Raw genomic sequence first — 11611 nt, 5'->3', positions numbered from 1 at the left:
CTCAGCATAGCAAGTGACACATTTTTTTGAAACTTGTTTCCCCACATCCCCCCAATAGCATGTAAGCGCTATAAAAGCAGATATAGTACTTACCTACTTCACTACTGCATAGTGGGCACTTATTTATTGAATAACTTAATGGCACTAAATCATTTAATAAATGTAACTATTATGAACATAAGCACAGTATGAACCATTATCTCAACCCTAGCTACTCAACAGAATCATTGACAGAATTTAAAATATACTGATTCCAAGGTTCCACCATAACTACTGAAACAGAAGCTTCATAGGTGGGACAAGCTTCAGGGTTGCGACCTGAATATCTTCCTTTTCAGAGCTCCAGAAGTAATGCCAAAAGAGTATCCAGGAGGGAGAACCATGGGTAGAAAGAAAAAGTAACCTGTATTTTACATCAGATCTACTGTGTAAACATTCAGTTCAGGAGCTCTAAAATCAGTGAGAAGTAGATTAATTCCAAGAAGTTTCAGAAGAGTGGATGAGAAGAAAAAGTTCCCTGCATTCACTATTTCACTTATTCCACACACTAACCCTATAAAGTGGGTACCATTTTTATCTTCATTGTACAAATGAAGAAATGAGCTGACTTTTAGAGAAAATACACTAGGCTTCTGTTTAAAGTGTAAGGAATTTATACCAGTGTGCACATATCCTCTTGCTTGATCCCTTTTGCAATCAAATGGTACCAAACATTTGTGCAATATATGGCTAGTATTTGGAGCTTAGTCTGTGACTAAAACACAGCTAAACAGTTCATGCAGGAACCAATCTATACTGCATTCTATGACTGAATACCAATATGAAGAACTTTCATACAGAAGATGCTTACCAGCTATACTTAACCTCTTTGTGGGGGTGGGAGGGGGACAGGAAATATGCTCCAACTAAAGCATAAAGAATAACTCAATTATAGGACAACCCCAGTTAAATAAAAATAAAACATAAACTCTTTGCTAACTACTACCACTCATATTTTATTTTTATAATAAAGAGGAAAATACTTTAAAAAATAGTCAATTTAAGGGTTTTGAAACAATTTCTGGGAGATTTCCCAAGGCTAGCAGATATATGACATAATCACCACAGTCTGCATTGGCATTACCGCACAGGGAAAATAAATATTCAGAATAATGACTTGTTAACTCTAGAATATCCTAAAAGATAAAACTGGACTAGAATTTAACCATTCAAGCAGGAAAAATAACAAATGTTAGAAATAAATGAATATTTTCTTTAAAGGGATGAAATAAAAAAGGTTTTTTTTGCGTAACCTCAAACTGATAAGGCTCAGGAAGACATAATATTCATTACACAGATAAATTTACTTATGACAGAAAAATTTCCCAGTACCAAAAGCTGACAAACATTCCATGAGTTTCTAGGGCAGTATACTGACTTCTCTTTTTTAAATTCTAAAAATAAAAAAGACTCCTCCAACTGGAATGAGTATGCTCATGTGCAGAAACATGGAGATGAACTCAGATCACCTTTTAGGTTTCTACAATTCTATTATTTAATAGGGGACCCTTTACTTTGGCTTCTAAAAAGGAAGAAATTGAAGATTTAAGAAAAATGGGAAAAGGGTTTTAAGATATCAATCTGTCATCTATACCTAAGCTATTCTCTACCTTACCTGAGTGGCTACTTCCTCCCTCCTCTCAACCACTAGGTTTAATTTCTTTCATAAAATGGTTTTGATAAGTAATGGAGTAAAAAGAAGGTACCTTGGGAAAGGACAGACAAAGATCTACTCAGCCAAAAATTCAAGTCAAAAGCTAAAAAATTACATTATTTTTAAACATAGGTGCCCAATTTTAGAAGGGTGAAGGCAAATCTTTGCCTCCCCAAAAGTATTACTTTTCTCATCCATATTTATCTTAGTCTCTGGATATACAGCAGCCAGCAAATTAAGCTACAAAAGAAGTTACTCATAACCTATAATATTCTTGGTCATCCAAAAAACTAAGGGAAAAATTATACAACTGGTTCCACATTGCCCTATCAGTACTGGCTGAAATAAATTCCGTTAATGGCTAAGGACAAATTATCTTTTTGGTAATCAGATATATGGGTTATAATGGGGTTGAAATGTAATGTCCTAAAACTGGCAACCTATGAAGCATTTGTAGCCTGGCAAAGAGTTTAATCAATCCTAAAAATCAACATTCTTTTGTCATATTTCTCCCTTCTCTACGTTCTGATATATCCTCTAGAAGACTGGGATCAACTACAGTTAAGGATAAAGAGGAAATAATAAAGGAATGATGAAAACAAAAATAAATTGGAAAATGGATACCGGAAAGTAACAGCAACAAATATTTACTTGAAAACTGCCTGAAAACAGACAATAGAGCACTTAGGAATATGCAAACTGAGTACAAATACAGTATAAATAAGTATGTGACCCTCTGGCTACATGTCAACGTGGCTTGAGAAAAATTTAACATAGACCTTTGTCTAAGCAGAGAAAAATGCTGAATTACTTAGTTTACACACTGTGTACTGATCCGTATTATACACATCTTCCTCCTGAGGTAGCAACTACATCACTATTAAACTGTTCCCAGTAATTAGCAAAAGCTTATATACATGGTCAAAGCACAAAACCTTTGTAAAATTTTGTATTTCCAAAGAAACAAATTTGAAGTGCAGATAAAGCATGTGTGGCAATTAAATGTTGCAGAGGACCAAGAAGGCACAATCTGTAATTTGTTAAACAGTAAACTACACAAGTTGTTCAGGTAAGTAAATAAATACATATACAAATAGAAGTTATTTTTTAGAATAGCCTTATATATCTGCATATGTTAATAAATCACTCAGAAATAGGTGACAATCATTGCGAAGAATTTTGGTTAAAATCCTAATAAAAGTAGGAAATATAACCAAGAACACAGTTACCAGATTAAACAAGGGCATAAAATAGATAAATATAAGAAAAGCTTACCAAAACTAGGTTATGGATAGGTTTTTCTTAAACAAGAAATCTGTCTTAGAATTTGTATAGCATTCAATATCTACTAAGTGTTTCAATGATTAATTTTATCAGCAAGCCTATCTTATGGATGAGCAAACTAAAGCTCTAAAGGATTAAGTGAATTTCTTAAGATCACAGGAAAAGTTGGAACAAGAGACCTTGAGCAATTCTTAAAATATAATCATTTAATGATTAACACACTCAACAAACATTTGACTACTTGGTATGCTGGGCTTATGATTTAAATAAAGATAAAAATCTCCACTTGGAATAAGCTCATAGTCTATTAGGAAAACTGTGAAGTAAGCAAGTCATCACACCTGACTGTGATAAATCCTTTCATACTGGTAATACTGGTATACTGTAGGTGCTCTGGGATAATCCGTCTGTGAGACAGCCAGGGAAAATTTCACAGAGGAATAGCAACTTGGGCCAAGTCTTGAAGGATAAATAGGAAGTGGCCAGGTAGACAAGAGAAGAAAGACAGCAGTGGGTTCAGAATGAATAAAAGCAAGGAAGCTTTTTATTTCGAGTTTATCATGAGCTGCAAGTAAAAGTATATGGCTAAAGAGGGAGAAAAAGTTCTAGAAATAGCAAAGGGCCATATGATGAACAGCCATGCTTACAGAGTCAGACCTTAGTTTCCAGGCAAAGAAAGGCAACTATAGGCCTCTATGCAGGACAGTGTCATAATCATGCTTCAGGTATTAAAAGGAGTCTGTGGTAGCACTATGGAAGACAGCTTAGCGGAAGCAGAATAAAGCCGGATCCAGGAAAACCCATTAGGAAAGTCTTCCTAAAGTCACATCAAAAAGTAAGAGCCCAAATTAAGGCAGAAGAATGAACCAAGGAGGAAGAACATTTTAACCTTATTCTTCAGGGTAGCTTCTATCAGGTAATGTTATAAGCAGGTAGGTAATGTTATATATAATAATAAGAGAATGTTACAAAACTGTATTTGTGTACTTTTACAAACTATGTGTGTAGTTTATAGTTACTCTGAGGTCAACACATCAGTTATGTCAAACCACCCAAGGGATCTGATAACATAAGAAAAGTTGTAAAATATTTGAATAAATTTCAATAACAAAAATAAATATATTTATAATCTCAGTTTCAACAATTTTATGTCAATTTTCAGTAAAATTTACATTACTGAACATTCAGTCAATATTTATATTGAAGTAGAAGTAGAGAATGAGCATAGGATGCATAAATTAGTGAAACAGTAGAAAATTTAATGCACTGTTAGCAGTTTAAGCTGACAAAGACTAATGAACCTCTTGATGCCTGAATTTCCTTAGCGATTTTCACCTTGATGAAAAACAAATTAAAAATAACAAAGCTAACAAAAAATCATCATAGATAGAGTCAGTTATTTGCTTTTTTTTTTTTTTTTTTTTTTTTTTAATTAAAGATGGGTTCTTGCTATGTTGCCCAGACTGGTCTTGAATTCCTGGGTTCAAGTGATCCTCCTGCCTCAGCCTCCTTAGCACTGGGATTATAGGCCTTATTCACCTTGACATACAGACATACAGACAATAAGATATACAGACAACAAGAAGCCATATAGACATCAAGTGAGAACAGAATTTAGAACATATAACATAAACAAGGGTTATTGCTGCTTTTCACCAAAATGTAGCAATATAAAAACTTCACCTCATGCCAGTCTTCGAGTTTGTTGTCAGAAAGATCTAGTTCCGACACATGAGCACAGAAGGCAGCAATTTCTTTTTCATCTCCTGCACAGGTTATTCCACAGCTGTTCAACACTAGTACACTTGGGAGGTTGAGGCGATCTGAATGATGGGAGACACAAAATACTTTCCATATCAGCCAAATTCTAGCCTACCTATGTTCAGCCCCCAGGAATCGTCAAGAAACAAAAATCAAACTGTGTGAAATTACACAAGGATCTAGAAAATACAGGATATAATGGGACCAAAGGGTACTGAATTCTAAGAGGAGACACCCAGTTATTGCCCAGGAGGAGCTCAGAAGTACTGCACCAGTACCACCAAAAAAAGTCCTTTAGGCTTTAACTCATAGAAGGATTGTTTATCTCAATTACCAACAACAGAGCCCTCATCCACGCTATCATCTTATCATCTGAAAAAGAGATCCATGAAATTCATGTGTGGACTACCAGTACTTTCTAACAGGCCTCAATTCTTTCTTTTTTAAATTTAGTTCCAAAGTATTCTGGATGGCTCTTTTCTCTCTATCTGATGTGTATCTTTATATTTTGTGCCTCTGAAAATCATCTTAAACATTAATCTACTAAATCACTTCTGTTAAGTTTGTATCATTCAAGAAATCTTCCTCACTTAAGTGGATCCATTCAGAACTCTAATCTCTCTCACTCTTGTCTATCAATTATCTCCATTTCATATCCCTACAGAATTTGTCCCTTATGAAAATTAGCCTTCTTTAAAAATATAACTATAATGGGAGAAAGTGTTTCAGAGTCTTACACTATTTCACTGAATTTGGTCAAACCGAGGCAATGACTTTTTGACTACGGCCTGTTTCAAAAACACATGTGTCAATAAAATCACTCTTACAATCTCTACTAAAGAGGATAAACATGAGAATGCAATCACTCTTTTCCCATTTGATATTAAACAAGGACTCATCAAAGTAATACTTTGTTAATGGAGACCTCCAAATTACATGGTTTTCAACTTGCTACTTTCAGCAACATATTTCTCAGAATGGGAATGGATCCCCCTCCAAAAAAATTACCAAGAAATCCACTTCTCTCTGCCATTTCAGGTTACATAGAGATAAAATTATTGTATTTAGAAACAGCAAACACTCAGTAACCTTTGAAAGTAAGAACTAAAACAGTGATTCAATATTAATCCCCCATAATTACAAAAAACTACTTCCAAGAACTCTCAATTGCAACGCTAAGCAAAAAGGCAAGCAAAAATATACCTTGCACATTTCTAGTTACAGATTTTTGATCACATCTAATCCCTCTCCTAGAATGTATCTCATCTCTAACCAAATTCTACATTCTCGAAGGACTAGTTAAAATCTCACAGCTTTGAATCATTTTTTGATCATATTAATTATCTTTTAAATTTCTTTCCCAGTCACTGTACCATTCATTTGGCTAAACATAAATTGTCTTGTGTTGATTTACCTTTGTAAATGCAAATGTCTTATAAACCAATTAGGCTATAAGGTCCTGGAGGGCACAGGCCAGTCCTGTACTGTTTTGTACCCTCTATGTTCCATAAAAGAACATGCATTTGAGATATTATCACTCAAATTTATTCTTGTCCTACACATGCAACTAAAATATCTCTTAGTCAGTCTGGAGGAAAATCAGTCCTGTTATGTTCTTTAGAAAACTGAAATCATAACAAAGAGGAAAGATTATTTGACTGTAATTAAAAATAAATCATTTGCAAACAAGGCAACATTGTGATTTAACATTCTAAGTAAGTTCCACTAAATAAGTGTTTTAGGTCCCATCTTTCTTACCTTTCATAGGAGAGCCCTGAGGTGTGGCTGGGACATGGACTCCCATCCCTGGGCCACGGCGATAAGGAAAATTTTCAGGACTGTATTTTTCACATAATACTTGCATGAAACTTCTTCCACTAGGTTGATCCATCTTTCTTTCTTAAAATGCTACAAGAAACCAAGAAATCATCAAATTATGTATTTACTCACGTCAGAAGTATTTATTGAAAACCAATTATTTATAAAGTACTAGACTAGGCATTACAAGACATATGATACTCGGTCACTGACCCTATAAACATATACTGTGGTGACAGCTTACAATTTAGGGAAGCTACATATACAGACAAATGACAGCAATAACAGTTGAGCATATATCTGCAATACAGATGAAAAGTATTACAAGATTTAGAAGAGGAGTTGATCACTTTCACAAAAGGGCAAGGAGAAGGCTTTTGGCTGGTGCATAGGATTCATGTGGGTAAGTAATTGGAGAAAGGTCTGAAAAAGAAGGTACAGATTGAACACCAGGCTAAATAGTTTGGATGAATCCTTTAATATCTGTCCCTCAAAATCCATTATCTTCTTCCATAGTCAAAGAACCTTTAACTGGATAACTGTATTTGGGAATGAGTGCTGGCTAAGTTCTAGCTGATGGGATAGAAACCAAGTATTCTGTGGCAACTTCTAGGAGTCATCCTTAAAAGATGACCAGAGTGTGCCATTTGCCCTCCTTCTTTGTTTCTTCCTCCATCTGTTGCCTAGAAAACTGATACCACCAGACAGTGAACCCAAGGAATATACACTAAGAAAAGTGGGACGAAGAGCTGAAAAGGTTTTGCATCGCTGAGGACTTCATGTAACTGAGCTGCCATACTGGTATATATCTCTGGAAATTTCAGTGACAGATAAATAACGTATTTTGCTTAATATCTCTTAGTCAATCTGGAGGAAAGATTGTTCTTCTCAATTTTTTAGTTACCTATAACTGGACCTACTCCTAAATAATACAAAATGTCATCTTTTTTCGTTCTGAGTTTGGTTAGTGTCCTTTCTGTTTAGCATCAGCTAAGGGTCCAAACATTGAATGACTCCAGCATCTGAGAAGATGAGTACTGAGAAGGACTCATGCATACATTAAAACAGGTAATATTAAACAACATGCTAACTTCTGACAACCTGATAACTCTCATTACTTAAAGGGCTGTCCTATGACCATATTAAATATTAATCAAAATATAGGCAGCTAAAATTGACCTCTGTAATTTCAACTATTAGGTATCAGGCATTTTTTCTAAAATAATCAGAAGGGAGAAGCATATACGTACAAAAGAAGGGATATCATAAGAAAAGGAACGGCAGTCAAAATGTATTATGGTATATATGAGTAAGCACAAAATATCTGATGTTGCCAAAGCAGCCTGACAATGGTAAGACATCATCCGGAGCATCTAAATAGGAACCTCAGAGGAGGTCTTGTATACCACATTAGGAGGTTTAATGTTATCCTATAGGAAACAGAAAAAACTGAAAGGTTTTAAGGAAGGGAATACAACAACTAATTTTTAGGGAAAACTCATCCTGGAGCTGGTGAATATGAGGGAAACAAGACTGAAGGTAGGGGGAAGAGTTAGGAAGATACTGCCAGAATACAGCAGACAGATCGTGAGAGCTTGAAGTGATTCAGTGGTAGAATAAATAGAAAGCAGAGGCATATTCATGAACATGTTAAAAAGCAAACTATTCAGAAATTACAGGGACTGAGGGAGAAGGTAAAGTCAAAAATGACTCCCAGATTTCTAGTTCAGGTGACCAGGTGACTGGTGATACCATTAACTAACAAGAAAGCAGGAACAGAGCCAGTTGTACAGAAGAAAATGATGAATTCCACTTTATACATGTTCAATTTGAAGTGCCTGTGGAATATCCAGGGAAACAATCTGGAGTCGCATGAGAAAAATGAGCTAAAGATGAAGATTTGGACACCATTATGATATACAAAATGTTATGAATAAGAACAATAACACAATAGTCACTGATATTTAAGGGACAGGAAGAGGAAGCAGAGTCATGAAGAAAAAGAAAGAAAACAGCCAGACACTAGAGTGTTTAGCCAACATTTCAAGAAGCTTTGCTGGGAGTGGAGAAGGAAGATGGGAGGATAAGAGAGTAGGGAATCTGGGCAACTGTCAAGATTTTATATCTTAAAATAAGAAAGACCCGAACATGGTTATAGATTACAAGGAAGAAGCCAGTAGCCCTGAAGAGGCTGAAACGTCACTACCCGTACTTTTTCCTAGAAGAAACCAGCAGGAACGAGCACTGAAAAGCTTCTCAGAAGGCTGTTTGGTATTAGCCAGATAATGCTTCAAATTGCTTCCCATTTGTGGTGACATGTTTACTTCACTATAGTTACTGGTTTACTTTTGCTTATATTGTTTAATTATAATGAACGTTAGGTATTTTTCTTGTGTGATTATCCTATCTCTACCATTACATTAGAGAGGGGAGTGGAAGTGTGTAATCCTATTTCCTTCAGTATCAATTCATAGCATCAGGCATAGTTTATTATACATGGTAACAGTTTGATAAATGTTGCCAAGTATTAAAATCGCCAGCCTCTCAGGTGCTGAGAAGAAACGGCAGAGAATTCAGGATGAAGGGTAGGTCTACGCCCCACTCAGTTCTGATTACCTAATAGTTCTGTGCCATCAGGCAAGTCAGTGCTATCTCAAATGTGTTCAACTATAAAATAAGGTATTAACATCTCTAGTACCTGGATTACAGGGTTGCTGTAGAGCCCTAAAACATACAAATGCACCATTTGGATTACAGGGCCATTGTAAAGTTCTAAAACACATAAATGTTAATTCTAAGAGGAAGTTGTACTACAACAGAAAGCACATGGACATAGGAAATTTAAGCTCTTTCCCTAGCTGGGTAAACCACAGGCTAATTATCTAATCTCTCTCTACTTTAATTGTCTCACTTATATATGGTCTAAACCTTCCTCTCAGGTTTGTAATAAGAATTTGAAAAAAGTATGAAAATAAAAGTGGTTGTTCAACTTGGCTCACTTCCTAGATTACTACCAGGACCATGATCTACTGGACTTTGTGGAAGCAATTTACAAATGCCTAGAACACAGGAGATGCTCACTGAGCACATGCCCAACCACTGAACAAAATTTTCATGATAAATGGCATCAATGCCATCATGAGTAAAGTGACCTTGAAAATAGAAGGCTGCCCTTTGCTCAAAATTCCCATTTTTGTAAGCTAAAAGATAGAGTTTGTTTTAGTACAAGACACTTTGTTCTTTCTATCCACACAGTGTTAAGTATTTACATAGCGACTGCCCTCTATTCCAACACTGAGTGTGTCGAAATTGAACTGTGTTGTGTTCAGCTAGGGCTTTGGGAACTTCAAGTTGAAAAGTTATTTTTCAATGTAAACTCCTCACCTCCAACAGCAGACAACATAGAGCAGGGACTATGCCACTAGAGACAGGCACCATAGCTATGAAAAAAAAAAAAAAAACAACCTGTCTCAAGCAGAATGCCAACAGAATTTTTAGAAATTTTTAACGAAAAAGCCAAAGAAGTTACATTGTTATCTTTCATACAATCAGCAGATCAAAAGAATACAAAGTGTGTGGGGAGGGTGAACTGTCACTGTCAAAATAATATCACTGAGTTTAAGCAGCACCTTTTATCTGGAGGCTTCAGAACCACTTAAACTCAAACTTACACAATTCAAGGGCAGTAATCTTACATACAAATTTAAATATAGAGAAACCAAGGGATGGTAGGAAAGACATATTCAAGTTAAAAGTGCTAGTAAGCAAGCAAACATGGGAACTTAAAAGCTTTCCCTCATGGTCCCATGTTGTAAGAACTCTTCCAAATAGGATTTTTTTTTAATACTTTTTTTTTTGTTTTGTTTTTGTTTTAAGACTGAAAAGCAACACCAAGCGCCTTCATTGGCCATTTTCCAGGATGCACTATTGGATTAGCTTTCCAGGAATGCAGATGGGCACACATTAATACATAGGTTTTGAATTAGAATATCAAGATTGTGAAATGGATTGGTAATGTAACTCTACTCAAAATCTGTTGGGACAGTCTGAGGAGGAACAGTAGGTGGGAAAAAAGGCTGAAAACCAAACAGATTGAAAAATGAGGAAATACAGGATGGAAAAAGATCTTTCACTAGAGTCTTTAAAAGGTTTTTGGGGGGTGGGAGGGTAATCTATGACATTTTGGAAATAACAGGTATCAAATTACATCAGACTGCCTCTATAGTTGGCAGAGTTCTAATACATTTGTAAAACTGTTCTGAATTGGTGCTGAAAACCAGACAGCCAGGGATCTTTGGTGATATTGCTTGCTTCCATTACTAAGTTGTGAAGTAGGCCTGTGAAAATTTCAATTCGTTTGTGCCTCAAGATCCTGACTGTAATATACTCTTGTAAAGTGCTTGGAAAAAGTCAGGATAACGTATGAATTGGAGGATAAGGTGCTCAGTACACTTTTGCCAACTACATTAAAATCAGAACAAAACATCCAGTTACCTAAGTACTCTTAACCACTGTTGAGGTTAAGTACACAAACAATTTGTATTTTATGTTCCCAATAAATGGGTTGGGTAAGAAGCTCAGCCCAACCGAAAGTTGTCTGAAGCTCAACACAACAGAAAGTAGGCCATGTCTGACCACTAACACTGGGAAACATGTAAGATAGATCCTTTTGTACAATAAGTATGCAAGGTCAATACTTATTTCACAAAGAAACAACGTAGAGTAGTATAATTCACAAAGTACAAATACAGCCAGCCTCACTAGCTAATTCCAAAAGATATAAAAAGTACCCCACAGAGTGCCAAAATATACATTTTAAATCTTATAAAAATAGATTTATCTGCTTGTATATGCAGAGACTATCTCCGGAGGAATACGAAAGATTTGCTTTCCAATGTTTACCCTTTTGAACAACTTGAATTCACCATGTGCATACATCATCTTTTTGAAATGTAAAATGTTTTTAAGTAATGTATCTGGAAATGACCTAATAATTTGTCAAAAGGTTTTTTAATGTCTTATTATAATATTTCTATTTTTAAAATTCCAAATTGG

The 11611-nt window shown here is 35.4% G+C and overlaps 1 protein-coding gene across 4 annotated transcripts in view; it reads right to left on the bottom strand.

Annotated features, from left to right (window-relative positions):
- Positions 1-11611, bottom strand: part of LOC103248666 (tubulin-specific chaperone cofactor E-like protein) — a 165423-nt gene that overhangs the window by 137350 nt on the left and 16462 nt on the right. For all 4 annotated transcript variants that reach the window (XM_038005084.2, XM_038005083.2, XM_008021228.3 and 1 more), the window contains 2 exons: positions 6497-6646; positions 4661-4800 (listed from right to left, as the gene is read on the bottom strand). In XM_038005084.2, coding sequence (XP_037861012.2) covers positions 4661-4800; positions 6497-6629 — 273 coding nt within the window. In that variant the 5' untranslated portion in view covers positions 6630-6646. The remainder of the gene's footprint in view (positions 1-4660; positions 4801-6496; positions 6647-11611) is intronic.

This window comes from Chlorocebus sabaeus, chromosome 1 (genome assembly GCF_047675955.1).
Source record: "Chlorocebus sabaeus isolate Y175 chromosome 1, mChlSab1.0.hap1, whole genome shotgun sequence".
Taxonomy (NCBI): domain Eukaryota; kingdom Metazoa; phylum Chordata; class Mammalia; order Primates; family Cercopithecidae; genus Chlorocebus; species Chlorocebus sabaeus.
The sequence above is the reverse complement of the archived record's forward strand: the minus strand, read 5'-3'. Positions and strand labels throughout refer to the sequence as shown.